At 40.9% G+C, this 16,831-nt stretch overlaps 3 protein-coding genes across 3 annotated transcripts; 2 read left to right on the top strand and 1 right to left on the bottom strand.

Annotated features, from left to right (window-relative positions):
- Positions 1–1,439: 1,439 nt before the first annotated feature.
- LOC132162384 (uncharacterized mitochondrial protein AtMg00810-like) lies at positions 1,440–2,363 on the bottom strand. Its single transcript, XM_059572620.1, has one exon. The coding sequence runs from the start codon at positions 2,361–2,363 to the stop codon at positions 1,440–1,442; it is 924 nt and encodes a 307-aa protein (XP_059428603.1).
- A 9,471-nt stretch (positions 2,364–11,834) lies between these two features.
- On the top strand, positions 11,835–13,562 carry LOC132162383 (uncharacterized). Its single transcript, XM_059572619.1, has one exon. The coding sequence runs from the start codon at positions 11,835–11,837 to the stop codon at positions 13,560–13,562; it is 1,728 nt and encodes a 575-aa protein (XP_059428602.1).
- A 434-nt stretch (positions 13,563–13,996) lies between these two features.
- On the top strand, positions 13,997–16,360 carry LOC132162382 (uncharacterized). Its single transcript, XM_059572618.1, has 3 exons — positions 13,997–15,547; positions 15,644–15,979; positions 16,076–16,360. Exons 1-3 carry the CDS (start codon positions 13,997–13,999, stop codon positions 16,358–16,360), a joined length of 2,172 nt encoding a protein of 723 aa, XP_059428601.1.
- The last annotated feature ends 471 nt before the right edge of the window (positions 16,361–16,831 follow it).

The following is a 16,831-nucleotide window of genomic DNA, read 5'->3' as shown; positions in this document are numbered from 1 at the left end:
GTGTTTGATTATTGTTTTTCCTATTCCACATATGCCTTGATGTTTTTGTGTTGAGTGTTTCAGGAAACATGATACCTTTTGTCAATTTGTGACAAAAAATGGGAGTATAAAATTGGGGAGAGGATGGTGACTTGTCCAATTGATTTTGTCCGCGAAATTGCCAAAGGGGGAGTTTGTTAGTGTTAATTATTGGCTAAATGTTCGGTGATCAAAATGGATTCAAAGTGTGCCAAATCTCTATGGCTTCCGAACGGCCTGTAGTCTGCTAGGTTTAATTTAAATGTAATTGAGTCTTAATTAGACTATGCTAGGTTTAATTTAAATGTAATTGAGTCCTAATTAGACTAGGGGTCTTGGTATTATATATATAGATCTCTACAGATCTGTAGTATATGGATTTTCACCCCCAGAGAATTTGTGTGAGGCTATGCTTGAGTGATTATTTTGTTGTGAGCCAAATTGATTCCTTTTAGAGGATTTTTGTTAGTTTTGATTGTGTGCTTAATTGAAGTCTATCGGAAGGGTCCGATAAAGGAGAATCATGTTGAAGAAGATTGTGAGCGAGGAGACAAGGTCTTGCAGAGTCAAGGTCTTGCAAAGGGTTGTAAGTGTTCCTAGTGTTTGTAATCTCTGAATAATCTTTTAATAGTGATTTCCTGGGTTTGGCTGCCCCGGAGTGGTTTTACTTTTAGAACATTTTCTAAAAAGTTTCCTCTTCGTCACCAAAATCTTTGTGTGTGGTTGTTTATATTTTGGTGATTGTTTGCTTTGATAAATATCTGTTAATTCCACATAAAATTGTGATATTTATCTGTTTAGAGTTTTTCAGTTACAATTGCATTTGATCACAGCAAGTTAACAAGCTAATCTTGATGTGATAAAATAATAAATTAAGAGGGTTAATATAAAAGGGAGACTACTTACAAAAGAGAATTATCCAGAAGAGATTTGGTAGAATTGATCTGTTTGTATTTAATAACAATACCATAAGTAGGAGTTTTTGTACAATTAGATAACTCATAAAAGAGAGGCTCGTCTACAATCTGGTCTAGACGAGATTGCAGACGAGAGCAACCAGAGAGGCTCGTCCACAATTTCATCAAGACGAGATTGCAGACGAGAGGATCACTGGGAGTTACAGAGAGGCTCGTCTGCAATCCCGTCTAGACGAGATTGCAGACGCACGATATACTGCTACTCTTCCTTAACAGCCCCCCTCAACCTGATGGGAGGAGAGATGATCATTAGTTTGTCTCTAAGAAACAGGAATCGTGTGGATGTGAGGCCTTTTGTAAAAATGTCTGCACATTGATCTGCTGTAGAAATGCAGGAGGCTGTCAGGTCTTTGTGAAGGATCTTTTCTCTGATGAAATGGTAATCAACTTCTATGTGCTTGGTGCGTGCCTGGTAGATAGGGTTAGAAGCTAGAGTAATTGCCTCTAGATTGTCACACTATAGCCGAGGGGGTGTATTAAGCAAAATATGTAATTCTTTAACCAAAAGATTTCAGCAGTGGTGATAGCCATTGCTCTATACTCTGCTTCTGTGCTGGACCTAAATACAATTGGTTGCTTCTTAGCATGCCAAGAGATTAGGTTAGTCCAAAAGAAGACACAATAGCTTGTGATGGACCTTTTGTCAAGTAGATCACCTGCCCAATCGGAGTCACAATAGGAATGTATTTGAAGTGGTCCAGGAGTAAAGTGTAAAACATGGTCTAGAGTCCCTTTGAGATATCTTAGTACTCGTTTGGCAGCTTGAAGATGGGCAGTTGTGAGGCAATGCATGAATTGACAAAGTTGGTTGACAGAGTAGGCAATGTCTGTCCTAGTAAGAGTGCAGTACTGTAAGGCTCCAACAATGTGTCTGTATGCAGTAGGGTCTGGTAGAGCATCACCATCCATCTTTGTGAGCTTCTGCCCTGAGGTGCATGGAGCTGCATACGGCTTAGCTCCAATCATGTTGACCCGTGTAAGGAGATCAACTATGTATTTGCTTTGATTGAGATGTTGTCCCGTCTTGTCTCTAAAAACATGGATGCCAAGGAAGTAGGACATGCAATCTAGATCCTTGAGTTTGAATTCCTCATGCAAACTAGAAATAATTGATGCAATGATAGTGGAGTCAGTACCAGTGATCATAATGTCATCTACATATATTAGTATAAATAGATGGACTGAATCTCGATGAAGTATGAAGAGGGATGTGTCTACTAAAGAGCCAATGAATCCCAGGTGAAGGAGAGCCTGTGAGAGTCTACGAAACCAAGCCCTAGGCACTTGTTTTAGACCATAAAGAGCCTTTATGAGCTTGCATACATGACCAGGGAGCTTGCTATCCACAATACCAATAGGTTGTTCCATATTTACTTCCCCAGATAAGTGACCATGTAGGAATGCATTTGATACATCCAGTTGTTTGAGTGGCCAGTTGTAATGCACTGCTAGAGAGAGAAGTATGTGTATGGTGGCTGGTTTAATGATTGGAATGAAGGTCTCCTTATATTATATTCCATATTTGTTAAAAGCCTTTAGCTATAAGTCTAGCTTTGTACCTTTCTATTGAGCCATCTACGTGCTGTTTCACCTTGTACACCTATTTATTCTTGATGATGTTGCGGTTTGATGGTCTAGGGCATAGAGTCCAAGTGCCATTATGAAGAAGAGCTTGGATTTCACTTTCCATAGCAGCAAACCAACGAGGAATTGGAGCAGCCTTAGCAAAGGTAGTTGGGATTGGAGGGAGAATATAGCTAGTTATGGCCTTGAGTGAGTGTTTGGTGGATTTAAGAGAGTGGTATAATTTGTAATCTAGAAAGGGTTTTGGTTTTGAAATTCCTGTCATTGATCTGGTAACCATGTGTAGAGATGAAGGTTTAGATGTGGGAGATATAATTTGAAGCAAAGAAGCATCAGAAGAGGGGACAGTAGGGTCAGGCTGAGATGATGAAGGTAAAGGGGGTTCATCATTTTGAGAAACAAATTCAGAAGGTAAGGCAAGTGACCAAATGTTTGGGGATTAATTCTGAGGGGATGAATTCTGAGGTGTGCTGCTGTCATTGGGAGGTGCTGATGGAGATGGTATATTGGTGGATAAGTTTATGGATGGAATGACAATAATTGAGATGAAATATTTTCAACACTTTCTAGTCTAGGTGGTGAAGCATGAATAGAAAGAAAGTGAGATGGATCAAATACCATACCTGATTGGAGAGAATCATCCCTTGCAAGAGTAGTAGTGGCTGCTCTACCCTTAGCAGGAAATAGCACTTCATCAAATACCACATGTCTGGAAACATGGATTCGGTTGGAAGTGGGATCAAGACACTTATACCCTTTTTGGTTTGAGCTGTAACCTAGAAAGACACATTGTTTGCTTCGAAACTCTAACTTGTGTTTGGTGTAAGGCTTTAAGAGAGGATAATAGGCACAACCTAAGGTTTTCAAGAAGGTATAGTCAGGTGTTTATTTTTTGAAAAGCTTGTGAAAGAGACTGAAGTTATTGAGAGTAGGTATAGGTAATCTGTTTATGAGATAAACTGAGGTACTAACAGCTTCTACCCAATATTTTGGGGAAAGATGTGATTGAGCTAAGAGGCGTAGGCCAATTTCTATGACATTTCTCTGCTTTCTTTCTGCAATGCCATTCTATTGAGAGGTGTGTGGACAGGTTAACCTATGAAGGATTCCATTGGTAGATAGGAAGCTTTGGAATTTGTTTGAGGTGTACTCTCGACCACCATCAGTTTGGAGTTGTTTGATTTTGAGAGTGAAATAGTTTTCAACAAGACATTTAAATTTGAGAAAAGCATCAAACACATCATATTTGTGTTTAAGAGTGAACAACCATGTATATCTTGAGAAATCATCTATAAAAAGAACATAGCAAGTGCTTCCATTTATTGACTGAATTGGGGAAATCTACACATCACTACAAATGAGCTCTAAAGGAGCCTGAGAAATTTTTCTAGACTCAGAAAAAACTAATTATTTGCTCCTGCCTAACAGACAAGAGTCACAAAGGGACTGACTCGCTTAATTTGAAAATACTGGAAGCTGATGCTTGTTGAGAATCTGCTGCAGAACAGATTTACTGGGGGTGACCTAATCTATTGTGCCATATTGAGGGAGGTACTTTGACTCCAATGTGGCAAGTGAGAGCTCTCACTTTGTTTCTAGTGAAGTGCTGCAGCTGAATAGGGTAAAGATCATCCTTACTGGCCCTCTGTAGGAGGATCCTTCCCGTGAGGTTGTCCTTAATCAGAAAATAGGTTTCTGTTAGTTCAAACATACAATTGTTATCACAACAGAATTTATTTATAGAGAGAAAGTTTGCAGCAGCATCAGGGCAATGTAAGATGTCATTAAGGTAAAACAAGGAATTTGAGGTGGGAGAGGAGGAGGAACCAGTGTCAGAGATACCAAGCCCACTGCCATTACCTACTGCCACTGTCTCATTGCCCTCGTATGGTTGTTGTATGTTCAGTTTGTCCAAGTCAGGTGTGTATGGATGTTAGCCCCACTGTCTGCTAGCCAGTGATCCTCATCTTCTAGAGCATTGGATTGAGATGCCATCGCAGTAAGGTCTGATGGTGGATGACGCCCATGGAAAGCAAAGTCCATTATGTGGAAGCACTCGAGAGCTTGATGGTTAACTCTGCCAAAGATTTGGCATGGATTCTTGTTTGCTGCAGAATTGCTGGAGATGGCTGCTCTGTTTGGATTAAAGCTGGTGGATGATCTGGGAAACGATCTGCCTTGAGGTTGTCCAGAAAAGAACTGGTTTGACGAGCCTTAAGGAGGGGCCGGTGAAAAGGCCCTTTTTTGATCAAGGTTCTTGTTGGCAGGAAAGTTCCTTTTGATGTTGTTGAATCTCTACTTAGGTTGAGTCCTCTGGGGAGAACATAGCAAAGGATGAGTGTTCTACAGTGGCTGCTTGGTGCTTAAGCAGTTGCTCATGTTCAAGGAGTTGAGATTGGAAATCTTCAAGTATCATTGATTTATCCTTTGTTAGCATGGAAAAAGTCATGACAAAAGGATTGTAGTTTGGACTAAGTCCTCCTATGATGTAGGAGATCAGGTTATCTTCTGAGATAGAATGGCCAGCAATTGCTAGCTGATCTGATAGGGATTTAGCCATGCGAATGAATGCAGTATAGGCCTTAGAACCTTGCCTCAAGGTCTGTAGCTGACGTCTCAATTGAGTGATATGGGAACGGGATGGAGATGCATAGTGAATGGCCAATGTTGACCATACTTGTGATGATGTTTTGCAGCTATAAATCGTCGGTATAATCTAGCAGTCACAATTGCAATAAACCAACTGAGAATGACTTGCCTTTCTTCTCCCAAAAAGTGTATTCTGGATTCAAGACTTCAGGTAGTGTCTTGTCAGAGGGTGCGAGAATGAACTTTGGTGGGCATGGCTCAGAGCCATCAACAATTCCCATCAAGCCATTGGGCTTTAGGATGGGTTTGAACTGAAACACATATCCTAAATAATTGTTGTCATCCAATTTGGATTGACAAAGGTGTGCAATATTGGGCATAGAGAAAGCAAGAGTAGAAGAGCTTGATTCGGCCACGGAGGAGTAAGAAGAAAAATATATAGAGAGAGTATATAGAGAATGTGTTAATTGAGAGGCTCTGAGATCATGAAAGAAATCAAGGAAAAACTTGCTTTTGGGCAGAATAATCTCTGCTGCTTTTTCATTGAGCTTAAATAGAGAAGAGTTACAATTGTAGTTGATCACATCAAGCTAACAAGCTAATCTTGATGTGATAAGATAATAAACTAAGAGGGTTAATACAAAAGGGAGACTAATTACAAAAAAGAATTATCTACAAGAGATTTTGTAGATTTGATCTGTTTGTATTTAATAACAATACCTTAAGTAGGAGTTTCTATAGAATTAGATAACTCATAAAAGAGAGGCTCGTCTGCAATCTCTTCCAATCGGGATTGCAAACGAGAGCAATCAGAGAGGCTCGTCCACAATTTCATCTAGACGAGATTGCAGACGAGATGATCACTGAGAGTCACAGAGAGGCTCGTTTGCAATCCCGTCCAGACGAGATTGCAGACGCGCGATATGTTGCTGCTCTTCCTTAACACAAACACTAATAAGTAACCCGAGAAAACCATCCAGATAGAATATAGTAAAAATAGAATTAGAAGAAGGGTCGGAAAAGAAGTAGGAGAATCAATCTGCCGGTCAGATGACGACTAAGAAGAGGAAGAGCTCGGAGATGGGAAAGCTGAAAATTCTACGTAACTTGCTTTTTAATGTGATAGTCGTTAATTGCCAAGTTAATATCTTATGGATCAATGTGAAGCAACGTGACGGAGGCTCGTATGGCCATTATATTATTATAAATATTTGGGGTAATTACCTTTTTTCTCCATCAACTACAACGCATTGTCACTTTGCCCCATGAGCTGACAACCTTATTGCCTGACCCTATCAAACTACCATTTGTGCCCAAAACCTCAATTCCGTCAGTCAAAAGTGTTAACTCAGACGGTCAACCCATCACGTGTGCCCCACATGCCATTTTGAAATTTTCTATCCCACTTTTGCCCATAGTAGGGTTGTCAGTTGATGGAGGCAAAATAATAATGCATTGTAATTGATGAGGGGAAAATGTGGGATAGAAAATTTCAAGATGGTATGTGGGGCGCACGTGATGGGTTGACCGTCTGAGTTAACGTCTTTGACTGACGGAATTGGGGTTTTGGCCACAAATTGTAGTTTGATAGGGTAAGACAATAGGGTTGTCAGTTCATGGGGGCAAAGTAACAATGCGTTGTAGTTGATGGGGGAAAAAATGTAATTACCCCTAAATGTTTTGAATAATAATTTATTTTTAATGATAATGTAACTTTTTTTTTTTCCTTTTTTCTAAACATGGTTATTTTATTTATTTTTTTGATGATGTTTAATTTCTTTATCTTTTTGCAAAATGTAATGACGTGAATCATTAGTAGCTTGTGAAATTCAAATAGTGGTCATGGAGAATTTAAAATGAATAGAAGTTATAAAGGTGCTTCGATGATTTATGTGAGAAAATAATAAATAAAATTTTCCTTGATCACGCACTTCTTTTCCATGTCAATTTTTTTTTTTTTTTTTGGTTTGTTTTGTTTTTTCTTTTCTTTTCTACATCATGTTTTGAATTCATTTCTATTGGCGGTTTCAAATGTCTTGCCATAATTTTTAGGGGTAATTATTTTTTCCCCCCATAAACTACAACGCATTTTCACTTTCCTCTCATGAAATACCAACTGTACCACCCAACCCTATGAACTACAATTTTGTGTCAAAAACCCCCATTCCGTATGTCAAAGGCGTTAACTTAGACGATCAACCCGTCACTTTGCTCCCATGAATTATAATGCATTGTCATTTTGACCGTCTGAGTTAACGCATTTGACTGACGGAATGAGGGTTTTGAACACAAAATGGTAGTTCATGGGAGTCGAGTGGTACAGTTGGTAGTTTATGAGGGAAAAGTAAAAATGCGTTGTAATTAATGGGAGAAAAGGTAATTACCCCTAATTTTTAAGAATTATTTGTATTTACTTTAATTTTTAAGAATTATTTGTATTTACTTGTTATGGATATAATTACTTCCATTTGTAACTTTAATTGTTTATATTACTTTTCCATAAATGTATAGTACACTTAGATTAAAAAAAAAAAACTCTAGTATTACACACTTTGGATTTGGTTCCCCTCAAATTTTCTAAAATATAAGGTTCTCATATTTTAAAATCTGAGCCCTATGAAGTTTGTGTGTTAACGAGGTAATTAATTTTAGTTTTCAACATGTCTTCTGAATTTGTTTAGACAATTAGATGAAATTGAGGGCTTACATTTTAAATATGAATCTCATAGTTTAGAAAATTTGAGGGAATCTCAATCTGCATGGTTTTCACTGTTTGCATACCAATAGTTTCTTTCAAACTACAATTTAAGTAAATTCTTCGATCTAATATCTTCCATGTAATAGATGCTCATTCTTCACTTCGTCAAAATTACTCTTTTCTATGATTCTTTTTTATGATTAACTTGACTTTTGTTAAGACTCACAAGATTATTTACGTAATTAATTTGTGAGTCTATAACCAAAACAGTTACTTGAACCAACAGTTGGTTAACTGGAAACATTAAATATTTCAAAAGCCATTATCATTAAACAACTCCTTTCGAATTAGATTTGTAGGAATGAAAAGGTTTTTCTTAAATAAAATGTCAACATCCAACTAAAATACCTTTTTTCAAATGGTGTCAAGCCACTCAAATGTGATAACAGTGCGTACATGGTCTAATCCTTAAATATTTTTTTTATCTATTTAACTTCCAAACAAGAAAACTTTTAAAGTAGTACAAGGATAACGATGGCCAGGAAATCTCTCCCAATAATTTTAGTGATGAAGTTGATTATCCTTACAATATTTAAAGATGAGGCCAATGCCCTTACTCCTCCCTCTTTTTGTTGCACGTTACCCACCATTTGTCTTCTTGAATCCTCTAAACCCCCGGCAATGATGACAAACATCATTGTGTTGAAAGCACATTTGAAAAATGCAAAACATATATCAAAAAACAATGAAATGGCATATTGTGTTGCTCTTAATTTTTTCTCTTGCATCCGTATAGTAGGAGTAAGTTTCCTGCTGATATTACCAAAGCTTTTGAGGAAGTAGACGAATGCACAATGCGTTGCTTCGGGGAACTGGAATTTGTTGACCCGATCATGTACCTTTTTTTTTTTTTTTTTTTTAAGCAAATAAGGGAGAAGGGAACAGGGAATTACAAGGAGGGTGGCCAACCCAAGCAACAGCTCAAACCAAACCTAATAGCAAAGCAGAAACAAGAGAATTGAAAACCAAGCAAGGTAACAAGAGGGAATGGGTCAAAAAAATGACCCGGCCCTATAAAAGTACCAATGCAGCCACAAAGGGTTGCTAATAAAGGCAAAACAAAGAAATCCGAAGAAATCTTTGCAAGCAGAACATAACCTGCGATGCAAAAAGCCAGATATGGGACACCGACAGACGGCCACACCATAACAGAAAAAAATAAATACAAACAGAACAATAAGACATAAAGCAGGAAAAAGCAAAGACAAAACAGCAACATCAGTGACTGAAGTAGCTGACAACCGAGAGGAGGGGCAGAGGAAGACGCTGCACTGCGGCGTGTGGCATTCACGATCCTGCAAGTAAGATCAACTCTCGGGCGCGTGGGGACGACGTACCGTCTTGTGGTGGCTGGACAATGGTGCAGTTGACGCCGGTAGGAAGCGGAGGGACCCAGGATCACGGAGGAGGGGCGCGTCTGTGGATATGGCTTCCTGAAAATGATGGATCTAATTTTAAAAAAATCAGATCTAAAATCTTCAGAAAGGTAGCAGATCCGGGGCCAAGGACAACGGTTGGAGGCTGAAACCGAGCGGCTGAATGGGTTGATGGATCTGCTTGACAAAGGTAAGTCCTCCGAAGAGGCGGATATAGCCTCCGAAGAGGCGGATAGGACCTCCAAAGAGGTGCAAAAAGTAGCAGAAATAAACATAAGGGAAGAAAGGAAAAAGGAAGGGAAGGAGGGAACCGTAGCTCCCTCCCCCATGGGCTGCCGGAAAGGAAAGGTTGCTTGTTATTTGTTAAACTGGAAGCTGATGGAGAATTCAAGCTCGCTAAACCTAATCATAGCTGACCCGATCATGTACGTTGTTTTGTAGATTGTCTTGCTATGCGCATTTAGAAATTACCTCCACACCCATGAGCAAGATTTCTTATGTAATGTATTTATTTTATTTTTTTGCAAGCATTTGAGAAAAGTTTTCTGGTGGGTTGCACCAAGAATACATTATCATTTTGATATATTTTTAAGATACCAATAAAAGGTTCACTATTAGTTTTGTATTTTTATTTTCCACAACACGAACGACTTTTTCCATTCTGATCTAATTTATACACTGCTTTTCTTACTGCTTGAGTTTTGGTTAGTTTTTTTTAGGGTAAGATGACATCACAGGTTGGTGAGCAAGATCTTGAGCTTGCTAATAACTTATATAGGAACTTGACAGTTCTTTATGTCCTCCAATAAGAAATACACACATAACATAAGCATAGGGCACCAAAAGGGATTAAGATGAAAACTCCATATCTCATCATATTCTCCTTATCAAGAGAATCAAAACCCCGGCCCCTTCCTCCAATCGAAAAGCCATCAACAGCTTGTTCCTTTGTCGGCCACCATGTCTTCGCCATTTCGCTGCTTACAACTCTATTGGGTTCTAAGAAAAAGTTTGTGATAACTGATAAGGTTTTCTTCTTTTGCACGTAACTAGGTCTCTGTGTGTGTCCATCATGGGTGGTGGTTCAATGGCCCAAGGATGTTCCCAAGTGGTCAGGGCATGTAATAGGGCGTGGTTTCGAATCTCCGCATTGAAGAATCTCCACATATGCCTAATTAGTATTAGTCACTTTGGATTCCCATTGATGTCTTGGTGGAGTTAGGTCAGGTTATAGCTCAATCGGACTTGAGAGAGTGCCTGTAGTTCCAATCGTCTAGGCTCCTCCCTGCGGTATTCCCAAATGGGAAGTTGCTAACATAGTTGTTGGGTCAAATTTCGGCTTATTTGGGCTCAGTTCTAATTTACCGGCCCATTCCCCATACTCGGTCATTTTTACTGTTCAAAACAAACTCATGTTCGGAAGGGCAACTTTATTTGGTTGTATTGTTGACACTCGGCTATCAAGCTCGGCCAACCGAGCTTGAGGCAGGTACCGAGTATTACTCTCGAAAATATTAGAATGTCAGAAATAAATATCTTGTTTTAGTATATTGTCAACACGTGGACCCTCGGTAAGTCCGTAGTGTTAGATGAACAGGAACAATTCGATGCCTATAAAAGGGGGCTCCCCTCTCATTATTTCGGTAACTTCTTTTAACCCTCAGATTTGAATACTTGCTTATCTTTTCCTTGATATATAATCTTCCAGTTCATCTTCCTTTTGAACAACTTGACTAACTTAGGCATCGGAGCTTACACCGCCCGGACAACGCCAGCAGCTTTGATCTCTTTTTCTTATCTCATTCTCAGCTCAACGTTCGGTAATCACATATTGTGCTGGTCCCTTTTCCCACGTCATCATTCGGAAAACTGCTTCAACAGTTTGGCGCCGTCTGTGGGAATGATTTTTTATCGGTTCTTACTAATCTCTTATATTCCGATATGGTGAACACACCTCCGCACCCTGACACATCTCCTCATCTTATCCCAATCATCCAAACAGATATACCCGGAACCTCACATGATCCAAATCCCCAAACAGCTGTCACGGTGGATTTTATGAAGCGAATAGCCGAATCTGTTGAGGCTATGAGGAAGCAGAATGAAGAGATCGTCTCTAGGCTGCCTCCTAGAGAAGACTCGACACAGAAGAGAAGACGAGAAGAGTCTCATAGAAATCCACCACCATCAGCCCGACGTCAGTCAACCCAACCAAATACTGGAAGTTCAATACAAGGCAATCCTCATATTGTTCGGGGCTAAAGCAAACACTAGTCGACAAGAGCTTGCCAAGCATTCACAACTTGGTGGTAGGTCACGCCATGGCGAGTCTAGTCATGCCAAAACCCATCACGGTAATTCCCAGTATAGCCATTCCTGTCATGTTCGGTCGTATCTTGATAAACCTGTAGAGACTGCCGTGCACAAAGACGTTAAAGATCTCCAGCAGAAGTTTGAAAAGATGGCCTTCTTAATTGATCTTCTACCGAAGATCTATTGCAATACACCAACTTGCCTTTTACCGACCGAGTGATGAGGTTCCCCATGCCTGGTAATTTTAAGGTTCCTTGGGTTGGCGAATATGATAGAAGTGGAGATCCTTCCGACCATAAGGAGAGTTTCCGAGCTCATATCATCCTTCATGAAACTCCTGATGAAATTGCTTGTCAAGCTTTCCCTTTAACTCTAAAGGGAGTCGCAAAGGAATGGTTCGGAAGTCTGAGCCCTAAATCAGTTGACAGTTTTGATTATCTTGGGCAACAGTTCCTGGGTCAGTTTCTTGCCACTGGGAGAAGAAAGAAGAACCCGACATATCTATTGTCTCTCATGCAGGGAAAAGATGAATCTTTGAAAGAATATTTGTCGCGATTTAATCGGGAGAAGTTGACAGTGGAGAGTACTGACGAGCAAACCATTCTCTCGGCATTGATGCATGGTATACAAACCGAAGGGCCTCTGATGGCCGAGTTGTCCAAAAGGCCAAAGACAGGAACTTTGCGACAGTTCAACAGCAAGGCCGAGGAATTCATCAACCAAGAAGAAACTATCTCGGCATTGCTGAAATCTAAAGCTGCCGAGAGTAAGTTTGCTGCTGATCCGGTTATGACAAAACCAAGAGTTATAATCGAGAAGAAGAAAAAGGACAGTCAAAATCCTAAGGTTCAGGATAAGAAGGTCGGTCTTTTGCCTCATCCAAACCATCATCAACAATATGTGGGATGGACACCCTTGAATACAACTGTTTATAGGGTGTTCATGGAAGTTAAAAAGGACCCAAGTTTCCGATGGCCGGGAAGGATGAAGTCTCCTCCCCAGCACCGCAGTACTCAGAAGTTTTGCGAGTATCATAACGATCATGGGCATCAAACCGAGGATTGTATTAGTCTTCGATTCGAGATTGAAAAATTTCTGAGAAATGGGAAGTTACTGAATTTCTTGGCTGAGGAAAATAGCAAGGGAAAAAATATTCAGGATGCACAGGGACAGCATTCGGGTCAGAATAATGATCGGTCACGTAACCAGAGGCAAAGGCGAGATGAGCCGAGGATTTCGCAGAATCAGCAGCAAAATCCTCAGAACCAAGCTATTATTGGCGAGATTCGCACCATCTCAGGAGGTCTGGCTAGTGGAGGAGAATCAAGCTCGGCAAGGAAGGCTTACGCCAAGCAGGCTAGAATGGAAGAAATCTTCGCGCTGGAAAAACCCTCCAAGATTCAGAAGAGGGAACCGAGTGTTTTAACATTCTCGGAGGAAGATGCGAAAGAAGTCTCGATGCCACATGATGATGCTTTGGTGATAATTTTGACGGTAGCTAATCATGCCGTTCACCAAGTCTTGATAGACAATGGAAGCTCGGCTGATATTATTTATTGGACAGTTGTTCAACAGTTGGGCATTGGCCGAGAGAAGTTGAAACCTTTCTTGTCATCGTTGATAGGATTTGCAGGTGAGCATGTCCAACCCATTGGGTTGATTTCGCTTCCGGTTACAGCGGGGACTGCTCCTAGACAATCTACTATCATGGTGGATTTTTTGGTCATTGACCAACCATCGGCTTACAATATGATCATCGGTCGCCCGGCTTTGAATCAGCTGAGGGCAGTCACTTCCACCTATCACTTGAAAATGAAATTCCCAACCATTGAAGGGGTCGGAGAGGTTAGAGGGGACCAAGTTGTTGCTAGAAGGTGCTACAATACATCTTTGAAGAAATGCCCAAAGTCAGCACTATTGATGATCGGTAGTTTAGCTGATGAGTGAAAGATGCAGTTGAGGAAGGAGCCAGCCAAGCCATTGATTGATATACCTATAGCCGAAGGAAAGGTTGTCAAGATCGGTTCGCGGCTAGCTCCTAGAGGTAATGAAGCCCTTGTTCGTTTTCTCCAGCAGAACCTCGAAGTTTTTGCATGGTCTCCTGAAGACATGCCAAGGATAGACCCCAAGGATATTGTTCATCACTTGAACATTGATCCAGAGGTCAAACTAGTAAAACAGAAGCGAAGGAAGTTTGCTCCTGATAGAAACATGGCGATAGCCGAGGAAGTGGACAAGCTACTGAAGGCTCAGTTCATCAAAGAGGCACATTACCCTGATTGGCTATCCAACGTAGTGATGGTTAAGAAGTCCTATGGGAAGTGGAGGATGTGCGTAGCTCCTTAGTTGATACAACAGCAGGGTATGAGTTGCTGAGCTTCATGGATGCCTTTTCAGGCTATAATCAGATTTTCATGCATCCGTCTGATCAAGAAAAGACAGCCTTCATCACCGACCGAGGCTTGTATTGCTACAAGGTCATGCCATTCGGTCTGAAGAATGCCGGTGCAACTTACCAAAGGCTAGTAAACAGGATGTTTCAAGAACAAATTGGTAAGAATATGGAGGTTTATGTTGATGACATGCTAGTCAAAAGCAAGCTGCAGATGGACCATGTTACAGACTTGCAGGAGGCGTTCAAGACATTGAAGCGCTTTAAGATGAAATTAAACCCTACAAAGTGTGCATTCGGAGTCTCATCCGGGAAGTTCCTCGGTTATATGGTGTCTAGCCGAGGGATTGAGGCTAATCCAGAAAAGATCCAGGCGGTATTGGATATGCAATCTCCAAAGAATGTGAAGCAGGTTCAGCAGTTGACAGGAAGAGTCGCAACCTTGAACAGGTTCATCTCTCGGTCTACAGATAAGTGTCTTCCATTTTTTAAGATTTTACTACAGGCTTTCGAATGGTCTGAAGAGTGCGAACAGGCGTTCGAACAGCTTAAAAAGTATCTGGTTAGTCCACATCTTCTCAGTCGAGCTGTTCCTGGGGAAACATTGTATCTATACTTGGTAGTATCACCAACTGCTGTTAGTGCGGCTTTGATCCGGGAGGAAGAAGCGGTTCAGAAGCTAGTCTACTTCATCAGCAGAGCGTTGCATGGCGCCGAGGAAAGATACGTACAGATGGAGAAACTCGCTTTCGCCTTGGTAATTGCCTCCAGAAAGCTCCGACCATACTTCCAAGCTCATACAATCAATGTCCTGACCGAGTATCCATTAAAGAAAGTACTTCGGAAGCTGGACTTGTCTGGTCGGCTGGTCAACTGGGCAATTGAAATTAGTGAATTCGACATTCACTTTATCTCACGTAATGCTGTTAAAGGTCAGGCTTTAGCAGACTTTGTGGTAGAATTCACCAACATTCAAGACCAGGAGGATTGGCCGAAAGAGAGAACATGGGTAATTTATGTGGATGGTTCATCTACCGGTGGAGCTAGGGTCGTAATGATCACGCCGGATGGAAGAGAGTTGAAAAGCTCATTAAGGTTAGAATTCAAAACTACCAACAACGAAGCTGAGTATGAAGCTGTAATAGCTGGGCTCGGTTTAGCTCAAGAGCTAGAGGCAGAGTTGGTGGAAGTTCGGAGTGATTCACAAGTTATAGTCGGCCATATTCGCGGCGAGTTTGAGGCTAAGGGCACCAAAATGAAACTCTACTTGTCCAAAATTCAAGGTATGCAAAAATCTTTTAAGAAGTTTTGCATTGTTAAAATCCCAAGGGAAGAGAACAAGAAGGCCGACCATCTGGCCCATTTAGGCTCTTCAACAGAGTGTGAGGTGAGAGAATTCGATCAGATAATACAAGTTCAGCAACAGCCTTCCATTGCTGAGAAGGTTTTTATTCTAACTATCGAAGTCATGCCTGTTTGGGCTGAAGAAATTGTTGGTTATCTTGGAAGGGAAATTCTGCCGGCAGAAAAGAGAAAGGCTGTACAGTTAAAATGAAAGGCTGCTCGGTTCGCACTAGTCAATGGAGCTCTTTTCAAGCGAAGTTTTATGTTACCGCTCCTTAAATGTGTCTCAAAGGAAGAAGGTGATTATGTTCTTCGAGAGATTCATGAAAGAATCTGTGGCAGTCACTCGGAACCCCGCATCTTGGCTCACAAAGCAGTAAGAGCAGGATTGTTTTGGCCGAGCATGAACCAGGACTCCATAAATATGGTCAAGACTTGTGATAGCTGTCAGCGCTTTGCCAATGTTATCAAACAACCTCCAGAAGAACTAAGCTCGGTTTCGTCACCATGGCCATTTTCACAATGGGGGGTGGATATAGTAGGGCCATTACCTACAGGGAAAGGAGAAGTTCGGTTCGTTGTGGTCGCTGTAGACTATTTTACCAAGTGGGCAGAAGCTGAAGCTCTGGTGAATATTACCGCTAAGAACATCGAATAATTTCTTTGGAGAAATGTTATTTGTCGATATGGGATTCCTTATGCCTTTGTCACTGACAATGGTAAGCAATTTGACTGTGAGTCCTTTCGGAATTGGTGTGCCGGACTTCATGTTCGGCAATACTTTTCATCTCCGGGACATCCTCAAGCAAATGGACAAGTAGAAGCAACGAATAAGACCATATTCCAGATTCTGAAGAAGAAGCTCGGTCAGCATAAGGGGGAATGGTCAGAAAATCTTCCCGAAGTTCTATGGGCATACCGCACAACCAGAAGGACTCAAACTGAGGAGACTCCTTTCGCCTTAGCCTACGGAACCGAGGCTGTCATCCCTGCCGAGGTCGGATCATGAAGTTTTCGAGTGAATACATTCAACCCAAATTTCAACGACGAAGGTCTAAAGTTACATTTGGACTTACTGCAAAAAAAACAAGATCAGGCCCAGGTTACAATTGCAGCATATCAACAAAGGGTAGCTCGATATTGCAACCGACGAGTGAAGCATCACAGTTGCAAAGTCGGAGATTTGGTTTTGAAAAAAGTCACCTTGGCAACCAAAGATGCAACCGAGGGAAAGCTCGTACCAAATTGGGAAGGACCATACCAGGTGATCAAATGTGGCAAAGCGGGAGCTTACCACTTTGCAAACTCCGAAGGAAAAAACTCTAGCGGCCATGGAATGCCGAACATCTTAAGAAGTATTTTGTATAAAATTATAATTCTCAGAGCATCACTTTTGTTATATTCTTTTTATAGTTGATCGATATATATCAATGAAGGGTCATCTGAGATTATAATCATGCGAAAATCTTAAGTATGTGGC

This window comes from Corylus avellana, chromosome ca9, assembly GCF_901000735.1.
Source record: "Corylus avellana chromosome ca9, CavTom2PMs-1.0".
In the NCBI taxonomy this organism is placed as follows: Eukaryota; Viridiplantae; Streptophyta; class Magnoliopsida; order Fagales; family Betulaceae; genus Corylus; species Corylus avellana.
This window is presented reverse-complemented; position numbering and strand designations above follow the sequence as displayed.